The 26,601-nt window shown below is 38.3% G+C and overlaps 1 protein-coding gene across 1 annotated transcript in view; it reads left to right on the top strand.

The window, feature by feature from the left end:
- Positions 1 to 2,195: 2,195 nt before the first annotated feature.
- Positions 2,196 to 26,601, top strand: part of LOC111157396 (integrin alpha FG-GAP repeat containing 1) — a 303,742-nt gene continuing 279,336 nt past the window's right edge. The window contains exons 1-5 of the mRNA XM_022518768.1: positions 2,196 to 2,606; positions 4,298 to 4,370; positions 9,837 to 9,982; positions 11,147 to 11,204; positions 12,643 to 12,717. Of these exons, the coding sequence (XP_022374476.1) occupies positions 2,399 to 2,606; positions 4,298 to 4,370; positions 9,837 to 9,982; positions 11,147 to 11,204; positions 12,643 to 12,717 (560 nt within the window). The 5' untranslated portion in view covers positions 2,196 to 2,398. The remainder of the gene's footprint in view (positions 2,607 to 4,297; positions 4,371 to 9,836; positions 9,983 to 11,146; positions 11,205 to 12,642; positions 12,718 to 26,601) is intronic.

Genomic DNA, 26,601 nt, shown 5'->3' with positions numbered 1-26,601 from the left:
GCTTTGATAAATTACATTTGCTTATATGGATGAGGCAGAAAATATATAATATCCACTTATTAAACGTTACACAAGTTTAGCATCCTCTATTGAGCAGTGAAGTGATTCGCTACTATGTAACAATGCTCAGAACTTTGCAGTGGCATCTATCTCAGAGTCAGGTTATATATTTCAAACTAAGCTCAGTTTATATATTCTTCTAAAAGTAACAAACAGAATCAGGTTGATTGTTTTTAATAACATAGGAAGTCATTAATTCATGCAATAAACTTTATAGTCAACACTTTTGAGTTAGAACCTGAAACCTCAACTAATTTGGAGGAATGACTTTAAATACTATCTTTTACTACCATGATACAAACACACTGTAACATCTAACATTTATACTATGCACTTAACCCCTTTGCACATGAAACTGGACTTAAGTGACTGCATTCAACAAAAGTTAAATCCGATTTTTTTTTCTCACTTAAGAAAGGGAAGGTAGGTTTTCAAAGCTTACTGTTATGACATGCAATTCAGAAAAAATAAAGCCTGGAGAAGAAAATATACCCTATATGCTTATTAAGAGAAAAGAGAAATGCTGTAAAATAGACGTTGAGGGCAGAGCTCAGTTCCCTGGAAGAAAACTCAGGTTACTCTCTTTGACCAGATGTGTTCAATACAATTAACACTTTTTATAGCCCAGGTAGACATTGTTAGTGGTCAATCAATATTTCAGTATGACACAAAAATTTTAAAAATTGTGAAACAATACATGTGACTAATTCAAATAACTGTAATGACTCTGAAATGTACTAAGGACTACTTGTTAAAAAATTCTCTCATACTTTCCTGGTAGTTTTGCTGTAACCTAAGTAAGTAGTGCAAAACTTTTTAAGTAAAGTTTAAAAACAATGAAATTGGCAAGGAAGATTCAATGACTTTCTCCTGTATGATTTATGAAATTAGACACATTTTTTAAATTAAAAAAAAAGGCAAACCACACAACAGACAACTAAAAAATACATAAATTGAAAAAAAAAACCCAAACATAATGGGGCATATTAGCTGAAGAAAAAAAAAAAACCTCTCAATATCAATGCAAATGCAGACTGGTTTTCTGAGGGCCATGCCTTTCCTTGCTTAACATTAGCATCTCTCAACACTGACATATAATAACGTCAATCCTTTAAAAAGGAAGATTCTTAATTGAACACTTGTCATTCCACACATCTTTTCTGTTTATAGGCACACATTTAGCTCAAGATTATATCCAGCCAGCCAGAAATAAGGGAAGTTTCAATTCTATCTAGAGGAGTGATCAGCCACAAGTGCTAACTTCAAAGTCGTGACTTTGCAATTTGAACAAGTCAGTTCAGGACACTTCCAACTGCTGTAACTGCCTGCGCAGCGTCTTCTGACCGCGGCGGCTTTGGATTTGGGAGGCACCAATGGGAACTATGAGTCCTGGGGCCACTTGCCCAGGGAAGGGGCCCGCTTCCTTCTGAGCCCTAAGCATGCTCAACGTGACCCCCTTCACAGAGTAAGGCCCTGTCCTCCCTCGATTCGTGCCTCATAGAAAACTCACAGAACTTGTGAAGAACGTAAAAGGGAGATATGAAATAAGGCAACACATTTCTGCTGCCAGTTTTCTAGGACCAGATCATAGTCACATCTAAGAATGAAGCTGATTTTTGAGGCAGGACGCAGTCCTCCCAGGAAACTGGCAGCCACCTGATTTCTAAAGACTCGAGGCTTAGTCGACACCACCACCTACTTTCCGAGGGGGGGGACACATACGAAATAGCATTGGGGAAAAACACATGTGGTAAAGTTGGGGCCACCAACTGGTGTGGATGGGGGTAGACATGAGCAAGAAGGCCACGGACCGCCCTCTGCTTTCTAAGGGGACACACGCGGGCACAGGTTCAACCCCAGAACCCCCACCACCCTCCCGTCCAAGGCGCTTGAGGGGGTGCACCACCCGGGTGCTGGGGAAGGGGGTGGCGCTCCAGCCAGCCAAACCTGAGCGCTTGGCCCGGGCTCTTCGCTCCAACACCTTCCAGCTCACTTCAGCCATGAGCCCCGCCAACCCCACCACCGCTCTCGGGCAGCCGCCTTGGCCACCGCCCCCGGGGCCGCCTGTCAGCTCCTCCCGGCCGGCCCCGCCCCCACCCCCCGCGCGACACTGTCGAGAGGCGCGCCGGCCGGAAGTGAGCGCAAGGGCGATTTTCAACCTAGTTCCGCGGCCTCCCAAGCGCCAGAGGTTTAGCTCTAGAGGAGAGTGAGAGGGGAACCGGTGGCGGCTCGTGGGAACATCTCGGCTGTGAGATTTCTTTCTCGGCCAGCGGCACGGTGCTTTCCGGCTGCCGTCAAGCACCGCACTGGGCCGGCGGGCGGGGGCCGAGGGGCTGCCATGGCGGCGGCGGGCCGGCTGCCGAGTTCCTGGGTGCTGCTGGCGCCGCTGTTTGGGGGGCTCGCGCTGCTGGGAGTCGGGCCGGTCCCGGCACGGGCGCTGCACAACGTCACGGCCGAGCTCTTTGGGGCCGAGGCATGGGGCACCCTGGCGGCCTTCGGAGACCTCAACTCCGACAAGCAGACGGACCTCTTCGTGCTGCGGGAAAGTCAGTGCTTGCCCGGCCCTCCCTCTGTCCGCTGTCCCTGTGCCCCTCCCGGTGTTCCCACACCCCTAGCCCGGATGGCCAGTCCTCCTGCATTTCCCAGCCCTTCTCTCCCAACCCTGTCCCTCCCTTAATTTCCAGCATCCTTTGCAGCTTGCCCGTTTTCTCCATCTTTTCCAGCCCCGGATGCTGGCCTGGCCACCCCACAGTTTGATCTACCTACAAGAGCCCTAGAAACACCCCAGGGTTTTGTGTTGTTCCTGAGAAGCCTGAGGCCTTCACCCAAGTACCCTCTGCTCCCCATGCAATCACCTGCTTTCCCAAGTCCTTCCTGATTCCCAGGAGTCTTTTTAGCTTCCCTCTGCCTTCTCTCCCCAAATCCCTTCATTCCTTTCTGCTTTACTTCCTTAGATATTTCTTCCCCTTTAATGAACTGGGAAAGATGCAACTTGACAGTTTCTTCTCATACCTCATTTGCCTTATTCACCCGCCCCTCCCTTTTTCAGGGTCCCAGCTTTGAAGCTACTATATCCACTCTCGTCCCCCCGCCCCTCTCGCCCCCGCTCCCCGCCCTGTGCCCTAAACACTTCACAGCTCACACAACCATTTTGAAGGGACCATTGATAAACCCAGTGTTTATCAATGTTTAACTGCGGATTCTTCTCCCTCCTGAGCTGTGTAGTCTTATGAGCACCTGACCTTTTCCTCACTTCGGTCACCACCTAATCTTCCAAATCTCTGCTTTCCTTGTCAACTTGAGGTTCTTAGGAGTTCTTTGCTTTAATCATCACTAAACAAACTTTATTGTAAATCTTGATGCTGACAATGGATGTCGAAGGGTCTTAACATTTTGAGTACCCACAGAACTGGGTGGATCAAGGCCATGAAGGAAGGAGGTGAAGCAGGTTTATACAGAGCTTAACAGGATCTTGGTCCAGGTTTTTTGTGGCTCTTACAGATATACCAAAGTCTCTTGTGGACTGTGGATAATTTTCCTATCTTTGTATGACTATGTATTTGTTGCAAGAAGGGTGCATACTGCCAAACCTGTAGCTATTCCATCCAAACTGAATTCAGAAAGTTGGCTTGGGTTTAATTAAGCACTTTCAAAAGTGTGTTCCAGTGAGTTCTCATGAATGCATCCAGTGAGTTCCAGTGCATCAACTTGGGTGATGGTTCCATAGAAGCCACAAGAGGAGGACCTTAGAAGATTCAACTTTTTCTTAAATATGTAATCATGTCCTTGTTACTAATTAGATACCTACAGTAGGAGTTCCTGTTTCCTGGGGCAATGCATCTGTGTGATAAACTCAACAGCTTTATAAGAGGTCATGTTGGTAGGTTTGGGGAGACAAGGCTTGACATACACTATAGGTAAAAGGCGTGTTCTTTATATATTCTTTTAAGTCACCTGATCTGATTCCTGGCAGAAGCCATTGGCCTCAGTTTGTTCTGATCAGCTTCATTTTCTGTGTTCATCCTTCCTGTTTCTGTGCCACTTTAACACTGAATTTGTGATATACTGTTAGGTATCCCCATTCCATCAGACAAGTAGGACTCACCTTGAGAGGGCAGAGGAACTGGAGTAAAATAAAAGTTTTTTTGTTAAGAACAGCACCCAGAAAGCTTTTTGTAACCACTGATTAGAGGTTTTACCTGGAAATATTTCTCTAATATATATTCACTTCTTTTAGGAAATGATTTAATCGTCTTTTTGGCAGACCAGAATGCACCCTATTTTAAGCCCAAAGTAAAAGTGTCCTTGAAGTAAGTACAAATGTATATTTTCCTGTAAAAACAATCATTGTTGTAATGATTGATATGCAATAGCTAGTTGAATTGTCTTTGAATCAATTTTACGCAACTGTGTTGACACAAAACCACTAGTTATGAGGTATGGGTAGCAAGTGATTTGTTAGGAAAAATATTGAGTATACCAAAGTTTAAAAATTACTTACTTTTTAAAAAAATAAATATGTTTGAGTAAATTAGGTTTGTTCCTGCATAAACATCCTTCATTCTCTTGCAATCTAATACCCCTTCGTGAATGTGTTGGAGATTATCCCTCATCCTGAGTGTGCACATGGCACCAGCTCATTCACAGGTTCATCAGGTCAACTATGTGTTGAGGGTGGGAGGGGGCCTTTATTTGCACTGGGAAAAGGTCAGTGATCTCTGTGTTCATTTCTTTTTGCTTGGTAAGTGGTGGGTTTTTTAAGGTTTATTTTGAAGGAATTTAAATCAAGCTGAATTTTAGATTTGTTCAAATATTTTTATTTTTTATCACTGACATGGCCTGAAACTCAGTGATCATCATCAGTAATGAGCCAGCACAGTTTTGAAACATCAAAAAGCAAGAATTGATTGATGACTGGTTCATGGAAGAAAAAATGAGTTAGTGCAGACTAAAGTGGAAACCTCTAGAAAGTTACAGGATTTCAGTGACCTTGAGTATAATTTAGGTGCAGGCTTTTAAGTTTGAGGGCACAGCATTAACAAGAGATAACAGTAAGCATGTTGTGAAGTGGAGATGGAAAGTTTTACTTAACTGAAATGGATGGTATACTTTGGAGAGTTACGGACCAAAAAGATGAGATCAGGGAGGACTAGGAACCTATGATAAGGTTATCACAAAGCGTTTGAACTGAATCCCGTGAAAAGTAGGGAATCATTACAGGTTCTTGTTTAAAGGAAAGATGAAGGGGCGCCTGGGTGGCTCAGTTGTTAAGCTTCTGCCTTTGGCTCAGGTCATGATCCCAGAGTCCTGGGATCAAGCCCCAGGTCAGGCTCTCTGCTCAGTCGGAAGCCTGCTTCTCCCTCTCCCACTCCCCCTGCTTGTGTTCCCTATCTTGCTATGTCTCTCTCTGTCAAATAATAAATAAAATCTTAAAAAAAAAAATAAAGGAAAGATGAAAAAAATGGTATTTTAAGTTGATTTACTTGTTAACCATTTACAGAGTGAATTGGTTTGTAGAAAGATAAGAAATTACTTAGGAAACAGTTTAAAAAATATTTAAGTCCCTTTGTGGGCTAATGATTGCTCAGACTCTACAATATTTAAACTCAGACATTTGTTTAAAAAAAAAAAAAAAACTTGGGGTGCCTGGGTGGCTCAGTGGGTTAACGCCTCTGTCTTCTGCTCAGGTCATGATCTCAGGGTCCTGGGACCAAGCCCCACATCAGTCTCTCTGCTCAGCAGGGAGCCTAATTTCCAACCCCCCTGCTCCTCCCACCAGCCTCTCTGCCTACTTATGATCTCTGTCAAACAAGTAAATAAAAAATCTTTAAAAAAAAAAAAAAAAGGACCTTGAATTAGAACATTGAGAGGAAAGTTTTAAATGAACAAACAGGAACTGTCCTTCTTGAGAAATTTTCCTAGTAATGAATGTCAGCATGCTTGGCGTGGGCAGGGAACAGTAGGTAAATATTATATACAAGAATTGACCTGCTTCGAAGTGATTTTTCATGGAAAGAAATGTTTGAACTACAAAGGACTAAACTTCTACCAACTTAAAAAAAAAAAAATGGCAGTTTGTTTCATTTTCTTTGATTAATGCAGTGTTGTCTTATATATTATTAAAATTTAGAAAATTGTTTTTATTTTGTTTAGAATATTTTTCAAAGGAAAAATAACTCTCCTCTTTTCTTTCCTCTTCCCTTTCCTCTTTGCTCTTTCCTACTCCCATGTTCTTCTCTCAGATGCAACCACTTACAAAACCTTCAGATATTTTTCTGAGGTTTGTTTCCGTATTAAAATAAGCATTTACACTGTAATTTCTTCACTAATCATCTTCTCTTGGATTTTTGTTAGCATAGATGAGGATTTGCCATCTTCAAATTATCCCCATCATCTCAGTTTCATTATATCATATATTTAGTTAAATCAGTAAACTTCGTTTACATTTTGACCATGTAGTTTCTGTGCACTTCAGTACCCACCATTTTTTATTTCATTTCTGCAGAGTTTTTCCTCCTGAAGTAAATGGTTGATTTTTGAAAATTCAATTGCATAGTTTTCTGTGTTCTTATCTTTAATTTCATGGTACACGTTCCATCGTTTTGGCTGAATACCAATTGTACATTTTTGTTTTCCCCTTTGAGTCCTCTACACTTCTACCCCCTCTGGATTCATTCTTTAAACCTCCTGCAGGGTTAGTATTTGGGGATTTTCCCTTTGTCATTCTTTGTTGGATCCCTCTTTTTTGGATCCTGTGCCATTTTATTCTTAACATCTTCCTTTACTTCACTGGAGTGCATCCTTCAGGAAATTCCTAAGAAACAGTATATGCTTTGTCCTTCCAAGTCCCCAATTTTTTATTACTTTTAATACTTTGATTGGCCTATAGTCTTCTAGTTTCACGGGGTGCTATTTTAAAATACAGTGCTTTTTTTCCCCCTAATCCTTCTAATGTGACTTGTTTTATTTTTACTTTTGGAAGCGTTTAGGCTCTCTTTTTTATCCCTTTTGCTCTGATATTTCATGATGATGTGTCTTGATTTATTTTTCGTTTGTTATACTGGGTATTAGGTGGGCCCCTTCAAAATGGAGGTTTCTAACCTTGGGTACTTTCTGAAATGTTCTTATTTCTTTAGTAATTTTTTTTTATTCTCTTTCAGGGATTCTTATCAGTTGGTTACTGGACTACCCTTATACCTTTATTTTATCTGTGTTTTTGTCATTTCATTTTGTTTGCTTTCCAGGAGATTTTCTCAGTTTTACTTGAAGCCTTCTATTGAATTTTTTGTTAGCTGTCTTATTTTTTATCTCCAAGAAGTTTTCTTTGTTCTCTTACTATTCTTTTCTCTTAGCATGCTGTTCCTCTTTTGTTTTATGGACATACTTCCTTATGTCTTCAAGTACAGTTTTGAAGATTCGTTATTCCCCTTATTATTTCTCTTTTCTTCCATTTCCTTATTGCTATTTGTTTTGGCTCTCTTGAATATTCATAGTTTTCTTCAAAAAGTGGAGATATCATACTTAATAGAATGGCACTAACAAGCTGATTGGAAACTTTGCATGGTGCGACTTATCTCCTGTCTTGCCCTGTGGGTATGTTCCTGGATGCCTGGCATCCAAGGAATAGGATAGAGCTGGGGACAAGGATCAGATTGTTCCTTCTGTAGACTTACTATTAACATTCGGTTTTTAGCTTAGTCCCAAACCTTACCCTTTGCTGTAAGTTAAATCTGTAATCCCTGGTTAATAAACTGCTTGGTTCTTGTCTTATTGAGAGAGAGGGACAAGGGGCCATCACTCACAATACAGACTTTCAGATAAACCTGTTTTCAGCCTCTTGCATCACTCTTGTCTTTCATAATTTCTGATGACTGCAAATTATGAGCTTCTCAGTTGTTCTTCTGGGCAAAAACTTTCATTCTTAAGCCTTTTTCTTAAAACATTTTAGCTTATAGTTTTCTTGTGCTCATAAGTCAGTTAGCATTCCTTCCACTCCCTATCTCCCTTTATGATCTCTTTGTTTTTGAGGGTTATATATTTTTAAAAAACTTTTATTCAGTATCATTTTAGTCGTTTCTTTGAAAGAAGAAAAGAAAAACGGGGCAGATGTCGGGGCGCCTGGGTGTCTCAGTTGGTTGGGCGACTACCTACAGCTCAGGTCATGATCCTGGAGTCCTGGGATCTAGTCCCACATCGGGCTCCCAGCTCCACAGGGAGTCTGCTTCTCCCTCTGACTTTCTCCCCTCTCATGTTCTCTCTCACTTTCTCTCTCTCTCTCAAATAAATAAATAAAATCTTCAAAAAAAAAAAAAAAAGAAACACACATATGTCAATCTCATATCTTTAAACGTTCTACTTCTTATTTTTACAGCCATAAAGAAGCTGTGCATTTGTGGCCATATAACCTGATTAGGTTAAATTCCCAACTAATCCTTTGTAATACATTCCTGTCTATTCTAGAGTACTTTTTGCCCTCAAATCATGAATATATTTAGACAGGTATTAATGCCCATCTTGTTCACTATGTGTTACTGAGTATGCTTCTGTATGCACATGCAGATGAAGAGACCTCCACAATTAGATACACTTTGCTACATCATAGCATGGGTGATTGCTATAGCATCATTTTTAAAAACCAGGTATTTTCATGGAAAAACTTAAAGTATTGTTGGAATTATTTGAGGAAACTAGCATTACCAAAATGATTTTATCGGGATGAAGTTTAGTTTTAGAGGCTGACACAATTTGAATTTCAGCTATTCAGTTTAATTATCAGCTAGTTAGCTAGTTCGTTTTAGCCTTTAGCTTTAGCTTTTTAATCGCTCCAGACCTCACTTTTCTAGGCAGTTCAATGAGAATGATAATTCAGGTGATAAAAATTATCAGTTAATAGCTATTAAGCATTGATGTAATGTATGGGACATAATAGGTAGATGCATTATGATACTATTGTTTCTCTTCTCTCCTGTTAACCTTGCTTAACCTTTTCAGTATTTTTCTCATTTTCACCCTAAATAAAATCTGTTATATATATTTTTAGATTCTTGATGCCATTTACAAAGTAATTATCTCTGGTCTATTGGAAAACTTGCTATCTTGCTATTTGCTCTAAGTGGAATTAAATAAAGATTGAATTTAAGGCTTGTTTTTTGGTTGGGTCATTCAAATGTTACAAGAAGACATGTTTTAAGTTCTCAAGGTTAATATAAATAATTTCAGAATTATTTCATTATTAAAATATAAAATTAGGTATGTATGTTTTGATAGCATATTGCCAGGTTTGATAAAAAGAACTTATTTACCATTGTGAATCTTGAATATTTTTCAAAAATAAAATGATTAATCTTCACATCTGCATTAAAATCAAAAATTAAATATTTTACAAATAATGAACTTTTAACTAATAAAATGACAGTGATACCCCTTATTGCCTTAACAGTTGATTATGAGCCTCCATTTCTTATAAACCAGCCAAATGCATTGGTGTCCTTGACAAAAGAACAAAGTAAAAGGACTATATTAGCTAGTGTAAGAACATAAAACTGTGCTTTCTTTTGAAATATTTCAGATTTGTCTCTGCAGTCATCCTGAATTATTTTGTAGATCAAAGAGGCCTAAATATATGAAGGATGATAAGAAATTTAAAAAGAATGAAATGAGAATCAGTTCTGTGATTTTAAAGTTTACATTGAAAGTATTTGTGTGTAGTACAAATATAAAGGTGTCTTTTTCCATTATAGCTTGACTCGATACCTTAAAATGTTTGTTTCTTTTAGGAATCACAGTGCACTGATAACGAGTGTAGTCCCTGGGGATTATGATGGAGATTCACAAATGGATGTCCTTCTGACATATCTTCCCAAAAATCATGCCAGCAGTGAATTGGGAGCTGTTATCTTCTGGGGACAAAATCAAACATTAGGTGAATTTGTTTTTTAAGAGTTTTTAATGTTTATCACTGGATATTAAAGGAAGAATATGCCCATTATTCCTAGGTAAATATAACAAAATATTGTTCTGAAATTAGTTCAGTAATGAATTTCTTAAGAGTCTGTAAAAAATTTCTGATTTTTATTTTTCAGTCAGGGGCTAATCTGAAATCAGTTCTAGAAAACAGATTCCACTCTTGCTATCTTAGGAAGAGAGTGATTTATTAAAGGGTTTAAGGCCTATAGAATCATTGGGATAGCTAAAGAACAGACCCTGGGTTGAACTTTCAGGAACAATCCCCAGAGCCATCAAGGAAGGCTTTTTACTATCAGAACACTGCCAGTTGCACAGCAGCTGCTAGAATGGCACTGTCTGCTCTGACCCTCACCAGCCAGATGGATGCTCTGCACCCTGCCTCTTGATACTCACAAATGCAGTGATCAAACACTGAAGTGGAACTACTGCCTTCCAAAATTCAGTGTATCTGATTGGCAAGGCTCACATTTTATTCAGAATCTCAGATGCATGGATATGTGAGAAATGCTAGTTTGGGTTTCTGGTCTCCCCATTACAGGAAAGCACAAAAAGGTTGGAGTGGAGCTTGAGAGTCTCCCCCAAAACCTTCAAGACTTACCTGAAAAGCCAATTAGTTATACCTAAATAGGCAACTTTGTTCATGGAGCCAGACTTCTCAAGGCAGTGTGGAAGGGATACAGTTGTGTTTTCTGTAACATTTGAGAAGATAAGTAGTAGTCTCAATACTTCAAATTCATTGTCAGTATATATCTAAAGAAGCAGCACCATTGAAGAAGCATTTCATGTATGTAAGCTTGGACATTTTAGAGTTAAGTGGTTTTGTGCATATTGTCAATTGTTCCAGTGCAAAATTGTATTTAAAGAAGACTCACCTAAGAGGTTTTGATTGAAGCCTCTAAAGAAAGTTATTGTAATGATGGTCTTAACTATAGAATGAACCCCAGTATTTTGTCTTTACAAATTTGGTGTCCATTTAAGTTAGATTTATAGTGTCTTGTTAATAGTAGTAGTTGAAATTAATTGTAGATGAATTTTGAAAAGAATAGATATTTTACCCCAAGTGTAGATATCAAATATAATATAAAGTACCTGCTAATTTATATATTTTCTTTCTACGCAGATCCTAATAATATGACTGTACTCAATAGGACTTTTCAAGATGAACCACTAATTATGGAGTAAGTATGTGCTTGCTTCCCTTTGAATGATTTTAAACTTAAAAACATAAAATTTCTCACATAAGAGACCACTTTGCAAAGTAGCATTGACACTAAATTTACTCCCCCTTTGAAACTGATAGTCTTACACTCTTGACTGTATGATATTTACTTGCCATGATGGAGAAAAGAAAAAAATGAAATTCAGGGGACGCTTGGATGGCTCTGTGGGTTAAAGCTTCTGCCTTCAGCTCAGGTCATGATCCCAGAGTCCTGGGATCAAGCCCCGGGTCGGGTTCTCTGCTCAGCAGGGAGCCGGCTTCCCCCCACTCTCTTTCTCTGCCTGCCTCTCTGCTTACTTGTGATCTCTGTCTGTCAAATAAATAAATGAAATCTTTTTTTAAAAAAATGAAATTCAGTAATTTAGAAAGAGGAAGAAATTTGTCTTTTTGTTTCAGTAGCTTTCAATGCATCCATTATGGATCTATGTTGACTGTAGCCATGTCATTACTCAAAGAATTAAGGTAACTATTTCAGGGTAGCACTTGATTGACAAATATGAATGGTATGGGCTTTTCTCCAGAGATTTAGAAAAACGTCTATATTAAGGAGACTCTTACCTTTTTTTAAAGCTCTTCTTTAGTGTTATCATTTATTTCTCAAATACATACATATACTAGATTAAGTGTAATCCAAATTCCTGTCAGGGCTTTTGGTAATGATACAGAGATCATTTGGGGAGCTAAAGCAGTATACAGCCACTTTCTTGTTTCCATTGCTGCCTTTCATTCAGTTATTAAAATAGTAATCATATATCAGTAGGTCAGTGGCCATTTGAAGTCTGATCTGTAAATCCATGGATTGATCATCTTAAAGGCCCTCAGCTTGATAGCTTTCATAGTTGTGTATTTTTTCACTCTTGTTGCAGTACTTAATGAACAGTATAAATGTTTAAACCAGCAGGGGATTACTTTTGTGGGCTTTTTCTCCTAAGCCTATCTAACTACATTGGTTGGGTCTGAAATACGTGTTGTCTTCTTACCACTCAGGGATAGGCGAAGTTATGCAGAAACTACAGACAGCCCTAAAATTTCACAACAAAAGTTCATTTCTTGCTTACACTGCCTGTCCATTATGGGTCTGTAGTAGGCTCAACTCTGTGCCATCAGTCAGGTGCCAGAGGCCCCATCATCTTTGGGACCAGACCACATGAAACACATGGTCTTCTCATTGCCACTGCAAGCTGAAAGCAGGCTGGATGGTCCAGTAATAAATAATAAACGCTTTTGCCTAGAAATAACACATGTCTTACGCTTCTGCTAACATTTTATTGACTACAGCAGAAACTGGTGAGCATTGCGATGTCGACCACACCTCCCAAAGGTTATTTTCCTTTTAAAGCTAGAACATGAGAATTTTATGAAAGAGCTGCTTAATGTTTTTAATGTTTTCTTTTCAGCTTCAATGGTGATTTAATTCCTGATGTATTTGGTATTACAAATGAATCCAGCCAGCCACAGATACTATTGGGAGGGTGAGTAAATATGATTATAACCATGTCATTAATTGTACTTATTGCTGCTACAGGATCTGTGTGCCTATGTGAACTGATTGCATTAACCATTAGGAGAAAACTCACCTTACTGGAAATCCTTGCTCCTAAAGACTTTTAAAAGGGCATTTGGTCATCAAATAGGCTTTCTCAAACAGTTTGGGATTTGATCTACAACTGCTCTCTAGGTAGAACTGGCTTAATCCATTTATCTTCTTGGAAATTAAAGATATAAACTTACACTTCCCCATTTGAATATTGGTTCATTAGATATTTTTTAATAAAACTTTAATTAAAAAGATGCCTGCAGTCTTGATTGAATTCTCTACCTTAGTCATGTTTGCTCCGAGACTTTTACTGATAAACCTGTTCCTTCTCCATTTTATTTGTTCAATGAGCAATCAATATTTGCCTGAGAATGTAAACACTCCTTCTCTGCACTCTGGAAACTTTGTGTTCTTTATCTTTGACAAATATGTGTGCTAGGAGTCTCTTACTACCTATGCGTGCCACTCTTTCAAAAAAACTTTGGAATCTTGGAATTCAAAGATATAATTCCTCTAGACTTAAATAGAACTGGCCTCCTAACTTTTATAGCAAGTTACTTTTCATGAGATGCCTTTAGCTTGGTTAATTTTTTCTTTGTCTGATAAGACAGAAATTTAGTTCAGAAATACAGAACATGGGGCACCTGGGTGGTTCAGTCAATTAAGTGTCCGACTCTTGATTTCAGCTTAGGTCATGATCTCATGAGTACTGGGATAGAGACACACATCAGGCTCCACCATCAGTGGTGAGTCTGCTGAAGAGTCTCCCTCTGCTCCTCCCCCCATTTGCACACACATGTGTGCATCCATGCGAGCTCTCTTTCTCTCTTGCGCTCTCTCAAATAATAAATCTTTGGGAAAAAAAAACGTACAGAACGCATTTACTTGTTTGACTTTCCAGCAAGTGCAGTGAACTACCTTTATTAATAATCTGTCTTCCCCAGGTGTTTGGAAATCTAATGAATTTCTTTCCTGTGTTTTGGAAAAGTCATATATTTTTATATTTACCTTTTATTTATTTTTACCTATGGGCTGATTCACAGCCCATAGATGAGTAAATTGTCAAAATTTAAGGTATTATGAGAAGAAACTGTCACATTTCCTGTCATTTTTTCTGAGGGTTTTCAATAAGGAATATGGGTATTTTAATGCTGGTGGTAGTGATCTTTGAGGGACTTACTGTGAATCTTGAATGACAAACATAGTTTTTCTCCCCAGTATTTGAAAAATATCTGAAATAGAGACCTGCATTCGAGACCAATTGGTTGGAGATCTTGCTTTGCCCTTGTGGCCCTGTCTAGGCAGAACTGAGTGTGGGTGGGATTGGAGGAAGGCACAGGTCACTCCTGCCACTGCCAGTCCTGCTTGTTTGCTTTGAGTTGGGACTATTCAGGAAGCTGTCTTTTTGTTTCCTCTCTTTAATGGCATACATGGTGGGGGAGGGCGCTGGCTGTCTCATTTGGAAGAGCATGCAACTCTTGATCTTGGGATCATTAGTTCAAGCCCCCAGCTTAGGTGTAGAGATTACTTAAATTAATAAAAACTCGGGGCACCTGGTCCCTCAGTCAGCTGAGCCTCTGACTCTTGGTTTTGGCTCAGGTCATGATCTCAGGGTCATGAGGTCTGGCTCCATGCTCACCAAGAATTTGGCTTGAGAGTCTCTCTCTGCCTCTCCCTCTGGCCTTCCCCCTACCACGCTCATCTGTGCACACTCTCTCTTTCTCAAATAAATATATAAATCTTTAAAAATAAAAACTTAAAAATAAATAAATAAATAAATAAAGGCATACATGTGATTGAGAACATGATGGTGACTTCAGGCCTGCTATATTTCACAATAATCTCCACTTTAGTCAACGAAATACTTGGAATACTTTTAATATGTAATTTGACCTTTAGAAATTAAAACTATTGAAACAGCTATCATTAATTCAGAGAGTAAAATTTCTAATATCTTTATGGGTTTTCTACTTAATCTATAAAAAAACTATTGAGAGTATCATGTGATAGTGTCATAGCTTATTGTTCTGAATTCTGCATTAGATTTTTTTCTCTGATGCTTATTGAAAAACAATAACTTTAAGAACTTATGCCTAGAGACATATTCACTTTTATTTTTTAGACACTATATTCTGGTATATTTCAGTATACTGGAGTAATATTCTCCTTTATTCTCATTTATACTTTCATTTACAGATTAAACAATAATAGCTAATTGTGTTATAAGTAACAAGTTTGTATACAAGATTTATTCTGATGCCAGTTTAAAGAATGAAATTACATAAACTGACAGAAAATTCCTGTCCATAGCATTGCTAGGATAACTATAGCCTAGCAATATCATGATTCCAGACAACAGAAAGCTTAATGTGTCCCTATGGGAGCAAGCATTAATGTGTTACTAAAATAAGAAAAATGTATCTAGGCCATATCACTTTTACAAGGTATAGACATATGTACTGGTACATAAGTAAAAAAGCCATCAGCATTGACATTTTGGACTATTCATGAGACCTTGACTGGCACCCTAGTCTTATTTATCAAGAAACCTAACCTACATTTTGCAACTTAAATGTTGTGCTTTATGGGCATGGCAGACCCAAGATTATCTTAAATTTAATTAATTTTTGCAGAACCTTAATTTTATGGGAAATTTGCAATGATCTTTAAATAGAGTACTAAATGCTCGCATAGGATTGTGCTGAAAAGCCCACAGCCATAACCCGGTCCAGTGCCAGCATGGAAATAGGAGATTGCCCACAAATAAAATTAGCATGACTGGTTTGGCTGGAGTAAATGTACACATGGTCAGTCTAAGCAGGCAGTGGTAATAGGCAGAAGGATCCTTTTTAATTGGTACAGTGGGGGCTATCTAACAGGGAAAGTAGGGTGCTAAATCTACTTGGGTGCCAGAGATCATTGATCTATGTTAAATGGTCAAAGGTGATGGCTTCAGTTTGTGTCTCAACCTCACTTTATAATGACTTGAAATAATGTAATCGTGTGCCCCATTACTTAGAAATAACACCTAGCCATTAAGTGTTAGAGGAGCTTTTGCAGTGATGTGAGGTTATCATTAATGAGCATTTTCTATAAAAGGGAATTTGAAACTGATGTTGCATAAGCATTCAGAATATTTAGTATTGAAGTGAAAGCATTTGTACCTGTAATTTTAATCAAAGCCAAATATAATATTGGTCTGTTCAAATTTCTGTGACTTATACCGAGTTCAGACATATTTCTGGTTCACACCCAAGTTGTATACTTGGGAATATTAATGTAGGTATGTAATAGATAACTACTTTGACATATACTCCATTTACTTCACAAGTGATTGCGTAAAAATTTTGAATGAATATTAATGGCACTGAAAGCATCCATTTTTAACTGTTAGTTATATGGATGGATATTATTCTCCACTGCCGAAAAAAATATTTATCTACTATTTATTTATTTATTTTTATTTCTGCTATTGACTATAGCTATCATTACAATGGAACAGAAAATTATATTATTTCAAAATGTAGAACCAAAAGGGTTTTTTTTAGCTTTTTTTTTATGTTCAATTAACCAGTGTATGGTACATCATTAGTTTTTGATAATTTTGATAGAGTGTTCAGCGATTCGTTAGTTGCGTATGACACCCAGTGCTCATCACCACACATGCCCTCCTTAATACTCATTACCCAGTTACCCCAGCTACCCACGCTGCTCCCTTCTGTAACCCTCAGTTTGGTTCCCGGAGTCCAGAGTCTCTCATGGTTTGTCTCCCTCTCTGATTTCTTCCCATTCGGTTTTCCCTCCCTTCCCCTGTGGTCCTCCACTATTCCATATGTTCCACATATGAGTGAAACCATATGATAATTGTCTTTCTCTTCTTGACTTATTTCACTTAGTATCTTTTATTTAAATATAGTTAGCTACTCTCAATCCAAGAGGCATAAATCCGTATTTTTCCAAGTACACTTTTCTTTTCTCACTTCATACCCATAACTGATTTATTTAATCACCCTTCATGTATACTGCTGATTTTGTTGGTTTGCTGATGCAATACAGAAAATGTTGCAAATATGTTTCTTAATGAAATAATGATATGATATTGTGTAACTTAAATCTATTGTTTAGAAAAATATGAAAATTATAGATTTATAACACCAAAGGGACGAAAAACTCATCAAAGTAGTTTTTAACTTTGTAATCAGCATTAGTATTCATAATCTTAACAAAAAAGGTGGCTTGAGATGATTCATATTTTCTGATATGAAAATACTAGAATTCCCCTATTAGCCTTTTCCCCTCTCACCTTATATACCATTTATATTTGGAACATTGTTGTTTAAAGGAATCTATTAGAACTTGAGAAATTAGTTTTTTACTATTATTTCCATAGAAACAATACAACAGTTTTCTAACTTTTCTATATTCCTAAAGAAATTTTCCAAGAATTCCAAATTTTACAAGAAATTGTACATAAATTATTTTACTTTCCCATTGTTTCTCATCTAAACCTTTTTCTTTTCAGAATTAAGCCATAGAAATAGTGAAAAGCTTTAGCAGATGACTAAATTGAATATGATGTAATTATTTCGAATGGCATGTCACTTAAGGATCTCTACTTTTATTTTATTTTTTTAAAGATTTTATTTATTTATTTGACAGAGAGAGTGAGAGAGGGAATACAAGCAGGGGGAGCAGGGGAGGGAGAAGCAGACTTCCCAGCTGAGCAGGGAGCCCAGTGTGGGGCTTGATCCAAGGACCCTGGGATCATGACCTGAGCTAAAGGCAGATGTTTAATGACTGAGCCACTCAGGTGCCCCGAGGATCTCTAATTTTATTTCCTGGAGTTCCACTAGGATGTTTGAGGGGTCAAAAGACCTACAATTCCCTGGTGATTGATTATACTACTTTTTTATAGGTATTGGTTGGCAGTATTGTATGTAAGTGAATTTTTATTTATTTGTAAGTGAATGATTTAAGATGTTATTCTTAAAATTTAGTCAACTTTGCCTTTAGTTAAATCTAAAATTTTTATATATGTATTCTTTGTAGTAACCATTTGAAAAGATACCAACTTTTTTAAGAAACACATAGTTTTGTAGTTTCTGTGCAAAGAAATTTGATAGTAACATTTCATCATGAATATTGATGATATTTTAAAATGTCTTGGATTCAGCCTATTTCTGTTAGCATATGTCAAGTTTTTGTTTCCTTCTTTGAGGGCAGACTGTTTGGTTTTTTTTTTTTTATTTAATTACTACTTGCATATATATTGAAAAAAGTCCACTTTAAAAGAAGCATAGAGGGGCACCTGGGGGGCTCAGTGGGTTAAGCCTCTGCCTTTGGCTCAGGTCATGATCCCAGAGTCCTGGGATCGAGCCCCACATCGGGCTCTCTGCTCAACAGGGAGCCTGCTTCCCCCTCTCTCTCTGCCTGCCTCTCTGCCTACTTGTGATCTCTGTCAAATAAATAAATAAAATCTTTCAAAAAAAATAAATAAAAGAAGCATAGAATACACTGAACTGTACACTTAAAAATGATGGAGATGGGAGCACCTGGGTGGTGAAAGAAATCTCCACATTTTCTCCTGTGAACATAAGATGTTATTTCTGTGAGGTCCTTAAGATTTATCTGGTCCTTCCCATACCTTTGAGTTCTCATAGAGGCTCAGAGTGAGTGAATGACCCATCAGGTATCACCAGGGTAACTTTGTTCTCCAGGGATGCTTTTTTAATTATCTCCTAGATCTGCTCCTCACTCAGTCTCTCCAGAAGAGGCATAGTGTGGTGTTGCACAACTGATCTGTCTTCTCTGAGGCCTGGGATTGGATGGTGAGGGAAGAGAAGAAAGAAAACTTTAAACAAGACTGTTTGGTTTTTTAAATATCTACTGAGTGACACTTGGCTTGACATGTTATATCACTTGTCTCGTATTTTTTCTCACAGCAGATAGCTTATGTGGCTAAAGAGGCTCTCTGAAGGAGGTTGCTTAGAGAGGCTAATTCAAAGGTGAAGTGACCACTACAAGTGCTCAGAATTTATAAATAAATGGTAGATCTGGGTTTGAATCCTGGTCTTTCCAATTCAAAAGCCTGTACCTTTTTTTTTTTTTTTTTTTTTTTTTTATTGTCAGAGAGAGAGAGCACAAGCAGGGGGAGCAGCAGGCAGAGGGAGAAGCAGGCTCCCCACTGAGCAAGGAGCCTGATGTGGGACTGGATCCCAGAACCCTGGGATCATGACCTGAGCTGAAAGCAGGGGCTTAACCGACTGAGCCACTCAGGCATCCCTAAAGTCTGGACTCTTGCCTTCATTTCTGTATAGCCATTACCACTGCTATAGTCACAGAGGGCCTTTGGTGGTGCTGCTAACGTGGCTAGCTGGGACTTCTCATAGCATAGTGGCTGTTTTACAAGAAGGAGCTTCCTAAGAGGTGTAGATAGAAGCTATAGCTCTCTTCCAGATCCAATTCTAGAAGTTAAACAGCATCACTTGACTTCTGCTGCATTCTATTGGTCAGAACAGATCAAAGAACTAGCAAATATTCAAGGGAAATCTTGGAGGATTATAGAGTCTCCCTATGGATGTGGGCATGGTGGAATTAAAATGCAAAAGAGCATATAGGATGGGAAATAATGTGGCCATCTTTGGAAACACATCACAGTAGTCTGTTTATGTACTTTACCATGAATGAAGACCTACCAAGGAATATGCAAACAGATCATTTAGTAAATCACGTTTCATAGTACTCCTACCTAAAATTGATGTGCCTGTATGTCCAGTATTTCTGTTTCCTAATACCTGTGTCTCTTAAGATGAAGGTTGGCTGCAAAAGGGAGCATTTTTTTTTTTTTTAAAGATTTTATTTATTTATTTGACAGAGAGAAATCACAAGTAGGCAGAGAGGCAGGCAGAGAGAGAGGAGGAAGCAGGCTCCCTGTTGAGCAGAAAGCCCGATGTGGGGCTTGAACCCAGGACCTGGGATCATGACCTGAGCCGAAGGCAGCGGCTTAACCCACTGAGCCACCCAGGCGCCCCAAAAGGGAGCATTTTGATCCACAGTGAGATATTCTGATTTTAGATGTGGTAGACTAAGGTTGTGGGAGTAATGACAGCTTTTGTTTTAATGACTTTGCCTCTTCCATTCCGTAGCAGTTGTAAAAAATCTGTTACTATTCAAAGAGAGCTCTGTGACAGCAGACCAAAAAGCATCCATAATAAACATCGAATTCCTATAGCAGACCTTTAAGCTTTTCATAGTACTCTAGCACTAGAACACAACATTAACTGGAAAGAAGGTACCTTTCATCCCAATGTAGTTTTGGGTGATGACAATGATTATTATATATGTGACTAGAATGTTCACTAGGACTACGAAACCTATGGATAAAACTTTTACATAATTTCCTTCATATTTGATATGCATTTTTCTATCATATAGCTGAAAACTTTTATCAAATCATACCAAAAAAATTCCATTTAAAGTAAAGGATCTTATTATGTCTTATGGAATGTTTATTCTCTTTCTCTTATTAATAAAAAATAGGGGCGTCTGGGTAGCTCAGTCGGTTAAGTGTCTGCCTTCTGCTCAGATCATGATCCTGGAGTTCCAGAATCAAACTCCACATCAGGCTTCCTGCTCAGCAGGGAATTTGCTTCTCCCTCTGCCCTTTACCCTGCTCATGTTTTCTCTCTCTCTCTCTTTCTCACTCTGTCTCTCTCTTAAATAAGTAAATAAAATCTTTTTAAAAAATAAATAATAAATAAATAATAAATTTACCTGCTGCTCCTTAGCTAGATTATTTTTTTTAGTCTATACCTTTCTCACTTATTATACTCACAGGAAAACTTTCTTCTGTGTAAAGAAATAAAAAAGTTCTCATTTTTATACCCTTCTTAAAAAACTTTTTGTACTCGGTTTTTATTGAATTACTTCAAAAGCCAGATATCTGAGATCAATATTCATTCACATTTAATCAAGAACTATTGTCTTTTATCATATTTCTTGTATTATAAATTATTTTAGCTGTATTGCATTGCTGTTAACTAATAAACAACATGTTCCTTTACTACCTTCTTTTTTATAAAAATAGATAAATTTTATAAAAACTGTTATTTTAACCTTGACTGCTTTTAGTAATCTACCCTACAATACATATTCTGTACTTTTCTCAGCAACTTTTATGATATTCCTTGAAAGACACATTAACACATATATTTGAATTGAGAAACTGAAGTCAAACTCTGAGAGAAAATGAAATTCATTTGGAGATTGGTTTGACTGTGAGAACTGGATTTGCTAACTGGATTATATGGCAGACATTTTTCATACATACAGTGAGTTAAATCAGCAGCTCTAATATTATTTTACTTTTATTACGAAAAAATTTAAAGGTAGGCAAAGGTATAGAGAATGGGATAATTAATTTCCATATGATGTACCTATCAGCCAGCTATACTTAACTTACCAACTCTTACCAGTCTTGTTTCTTTCATATCTTTCCCCTCATTTTTCTCCTCTGACCGACACCCAATATGTTTTTAGTCTATAAATATTTCAATATGTATCTCTAAAATATCTCTAATAAAGATTTTAAAAATACATAATCACAATATAGTTATCATATCTTAACATCTAGGGAGATTTTAATTTAAATTAACATGAACAAGATTTCTTAGCATTTGTATCTATAAAGATGAAGGCTACAAATAAACATAATGCTGAATCCTGTCTCATTCTGGCAATGTCATGTTATTACAAAAAATAATATATTTTAAATGTCTGATCATTTCTTCAAAAAATGAATTTCTAGGGGTGCCTGGGTGGCTCAGAGGGTTAAGCCTCTGCCTTCGGCTCAGGTCATAATCCCAGGGTCCTTGGATCAAGCCCTGCATTGGGTGCTCTGCTTCCAGGGAGCCTGCTTCCTCCTCTCTCTCTGCCTGCCTCTCTGCCTACTTGTGATCTTTCTCTCTCTGTCAAATAAATAAATACAATTTTTTAAAAAAATGCCTATCTAATAAAATTTTACACTTCAGTAAATTATCAAATTATTTTCATCAATTGTACACTAAGAGTTAAAATAATTCAACTTCAAAGAGATTTTTTTAAAGATGTTGTTTATTTATTTCAGAGAGAGATTGGGAGGGAGAGCACAGAGAGAGAAGCAGACTTCCCTCTGAGCAGAAAGCCTGATGCTGGGTTCCATCCCGGGACCCTGACTGAGATCATAACCTGAGCCAAAGGCAGATGCTCAACCAACTGAGCCACCCGGGTGCCTGAAAAGAGATTTCTCTTAATACTTGAATATATATGGTAATCTGGATGATCCCAGGGTCCTGGGATCAAGCCCTGCATTAGGCCTCCTGCTCAGTGGGGAGCCTGCTTCTCCATCTCCTCCCTGCTCATGCTGTCTCTTACTATCTCTGTCCCTACCTCTGTCCCTCTCAAACTTGAATATGTAAACAAAACCAACTTAAATACCAATATTAATTTATATATTAATTTTAGACATTCATTTCTTTGGAAACATATGATAAAGTAACCACTACAACCAGCAAACAAATTTCAGATGTAAGAATATTGTATATCATGATAAAGTTCTGTAAGAAAAATGTAATATAAGTACAAGGTCAGTGAAAAAGAGAGAGATATATAAGTAAAAAAGACCTCATTCACGCATATCTTTCTTAAAGTCTACTATAGTTAACATCCAGTGTTTTATTAATTTTAAGTGTACAGTATAATCATTTGACAATTCTTTTTTTTTCTTTTTCTTAATTAACATATAATGTATTATTTGTTTCAGGGGTATGGGTCTGTGATTCATCAGTCTTGCACAATTCACATCACTCAGCATAGCACACACCCTCCCCAATGTCCATCACCCAGCCACCCCGTCCCTACCACCCCCATCCCCTCCAGCGATCCTCAGTTTTTTCCTGAGATTAAGAGTCTCTTATGGTTTGTCTCCCTCTCTGGTTTCCTCTTGTTTCATTTTTCCCTCCCTTCCCCTATGATCCTCTGTCTTGTTTCTCAAATTCCTCATATCAGTGAGGTCAAATGATACTTGTCTTTCTCTGATTGACTTATTTCACTTAGCATAATACCCTCTGGTTCCATCCATGTCCTTGCAAATGGCAAGGTTTCTTTTTCTTGATGGCTACATAGTATTCCATTGTATATATAATGCATCTTCTTTATCCATCCATCTGTTGATGGACATCTAGGCTCTTTCCATAGTTTGCCTATTGTGGACGTTGCTACTATAAACATGTGGGTGCCCATGCCCCTTCGGATCATTACATTTATATCTTTAAGGAAAATACCCAGTAGTGCAATTGCTGGGTCATAGGGTAGCTCTATTTTCAACTTTTTGAGGCACCTCCAACTGTTTTCCAGAGTGGCTGCACCAGCTTGCATTCCCACCAACAATATAGGAGGGTTCCCCTTTCTCCACATACTCGCCAAAAGCTGTTGTTTCCTGACTGGTTAATTTTAGCCATTCTGACTAGTGTGAGGTGGTATCTCACTGTGGTTTTGATTTGTATTTCCTGTTGCCCAATGATGTTGAGCACTTTTTCATGTGTCTGTTGGCCATCTGGATGTCTTCTTTGAAATGTCTATTCATGTCTTCTGCCTATTTCTTGATTGGATTATTTGTTCTTTGGGTCCTGAGTTTGATAAGTTCTTTTTAGATTTTGGATATCAGCCCTTTATCTGATATGTCAGTTGCAAATATCTTTTTCTATTCGTTTGGTTGTCTTTTGGTTTTGTTGAATGTTTCCTTTGCTGCGCAAAAGCTTTGGATCTTGATGAAGCCCCAGTAGTTCATTTTTGCCCTTGCTTCCTTGCCTTTGATGATGTTTCTAGGAAGAAGTTGCTGTGGCTGAGGTTGAAGAGGTTGCTGCCTGTGTTCTTCTCAAGGATTTTGATGGATTCCTGTCTCACATTGAGGTCTTGCATCCATTTTGAGTCTATTTTTGTGTGTGTTGTAAAAAAAATGGTCCAGTTTCATTCTTCTGCATGAGGCTGTCCAGTTTTCCCAATGCCATTTGTTGAAGAGACTGTCTTTTTTCCATTGGACATTCTTTCCTGCTTTGTCAAAGATTAGTTGACCATAGAGTTGAGGGTCCATTTCTGGGCTCTCTAGTCCATTCCATTGATTTATGTGTCTGTTTTTGTGCAATACCATGCTGTCTGGATGAGCACAGCTTTGTAACATAGCTTGAAGTCAGGCATTGTGATGCCTCTAGCTTTGGTTTTCTTTATCAACATCCCCCTGGTGATTAGGGATCTTTCCTGTTTCCATACAAATTTTAGGATTGTTTGTTCCATTTCCTTGAAAAAAGTTGGTGGTATTTTGATAGGAATTGCATTAAATACACAGTTCCTTTAAGTAGCATAGACATTTTCACAAAATTTGTTCTTCCAATCCATGAGCATGGAATGTTTTTCCATTTCTTTGTGTCTTCCTCAATTTCTTTCCTGACTACTTTGTAGTTTCCTGAGTACAGATTCTTTGCCTCCTTGGTTAGATGTATTTCTAGCAATCTTGTGATTTTCGGTGCAACTATAAACTGGATTGACTCCTTAATTTCTCTTTCTTCTGTCTTGTTGTTGGTGTATAGAAAGGCAACTGATTTCTGTGCATAGATTTTATATCCTGACACTCTACTGAATTCCTCTATGGGTTCTGGCAGTTTTGGAGTGGAGTCTCTTAGGTTTTCCATATAAAGTATCTTGTCATCTACAAAGAGTGAAAGTGGTGGCGGGTATTATTCAGAAGAATAGGTATTAATTCTTCTTTAAATGTTTGGTAGATCTGACATATTACCAACATCAGTATTGATTAGGTCCCTAGCCTTCGGTACTGCCTCTGGTTCTTTTTTTTGGTGGTGACTTTTTCCACCTTGTCATTTTATCCAGATAAGAATATATGAATGAGAGAATAAAATACTAAAAGGGTGGCAAAGACCCCAGAAAAATGTGCATTAACCAAATCAGAAGAGACCCCAAATCGTGTGGAGAAGAAAGGGAGTAAAAAGAAGTTAAAAAAAAAACTAAAAAAAAGAAAAAGAAAAATATATATATTAGACTGGTGAATAGAAAAGAGCCACCCACTTGATTTTGGGAGTATTTTGGTCTCTTAGAAGAAACTTCCTCCCAAAATTTTAAAGAAAGAAAAAAAATACACACACACACACACACACACACACACAGAAATAAGGGTAAACACGATGAAGGGATGGAGTATGACTGTAAAGATGAAAATTTTTAAAAAACTAGAAAAGGAGTTGATAAGGTGAGTTGGTTGGGAAAAGAAAGAAAAAAGAAAATGGAGAGAATTTGCTTAGGCTGGAGACTAGAACAAACCCTGTGTTAGATTTAGGGTATATTTTGATCTATTAGAAGAAGTTGTATCCCACAGTTTTTTAGAATAAAAAACCTTATTTGTATACAAAATATACAAAAGATCTAACTTTATCTTTAGTTAGATAACAATGAATACAACTCTATCTTAAGTTAGATACAATGAAGGATAAAATATGACTATAATAATAAATGTTCAAAAAGATATTTTTAAAGAAAGGATTGTTAAGATAAACTAGTTAAAAATGTTATAAGAGGAAAGAATAAAATTTTTAAAATTAGAATAAGAAAAAAATAAAATTAAAAAATTTAACTTTGCAAGACTAAAGAATCATGGGGAGAAAGCCATGAATTCCATGCTTTGCTTTCCCCTCCTCTGGAATTCTGTTCTCCTTGATCAGTGAGCTTGGTCTTGGCTGGATTTCTTGCTGATATTCTGGGGGAGGGGCCTGTTGTAGTGATTTTCAAGTGTCTTTGCTGAGCCGTAATTGCCACGCCCTTGCCAGGGGCCAGGCTAAGTAATCTGCTCCGGTTTGCTCTCGGGAGCTTTTGTTCCCTGAACGCTATCCTCCCTGAACGCTATCCGTAGAGCTCTGGAAGACAGGAATGAAAATGGCGGACTCCTAATCTCCCGCCTAGAGGAGCCAAGAGCTTGGGCCCCGCTCAGGTCGCCCTGGGAGAAAAGTGCTCAATCACTACCATCTACCTGGCCTCCGGCTGCACTCCGAGCTCACCCGGCCTTTCTTACTCACCGAGCATTTCTGTCTCTGGCACACAGCCCCATTTGGAGTCTCCAAACCCAGCAGATCCCTGCCACTCTTCCAGGGGGGTGTCCCCAGATCTGCCATTTTTGGGGTCCCTGCTCAAAGAGCAGTGGTCTGACTGTGCCACAGATCACAGTTTAAGGTAACCCCGAGCTGAAAGCTCACGCCCCTGCTCCGTCTCTGTAGCCAGCTTCCCCGCTCTAATACCTGCGAACTCTGCTACACTCAGATACCCTCAATCCTCCTGTGACCCCGTGGGACCTGAGACCACACTGTCCCCTAGAGGGCTCCACCCCCGGTTTGCCTCTGGAGCAATGTCCCTCAGTGGAGCAGACTTCTAAAAGTTCGGATTTTGTGCTCTGTTGCTCTGCCGCTTGCCGGGAGCTGGCCCCTCCCCCCACAATCTATCTTCCCACTGCTTCAGATTCACTTCTCTACAGGTCCTACCATTCAGAAAGTGGTCAATTTTCTGTTTCTAGAATTGCTGCTCTTCTTCTCTTCGATCTCCTGTTGGATTTGTAGGTGTTCGGAATGGTTTGATAACTATCTAGCTGAACTCCTACTACCTGATATCATCTCAGCCTGCAACTCCTCCGCCATCTTCTGCCTTGGATTCACTTCTCTGCACGTCCAACCATCCAGAAAGTGGTTGTTTTTCTGTTCATAGAATTGCTGCTATTCTTTTCTATCTC

The sequence above is a fragment of the Enhydra lutris genome, unplaced genomic scaffold, assembly GCF_002288905.1.
Source record: "Enhydra lutris kenyoni isolate GAN:26980312 unplaced genomic scaffold, ASM228890v2 scaffoldscaffold54, whole genome shotgun sequence".
Lineage (NCBI taxonomy): Eukaryota > Metazoa > Chordata > Mammalia > Carnivora > Mustelidae > Enhydra > Enhydra lutris.
The sequence above is the reverse complement of the archived record's forward strand: the minus strand, read 5'-3'. Positions and strand labels throughout refer to the sequence as shown.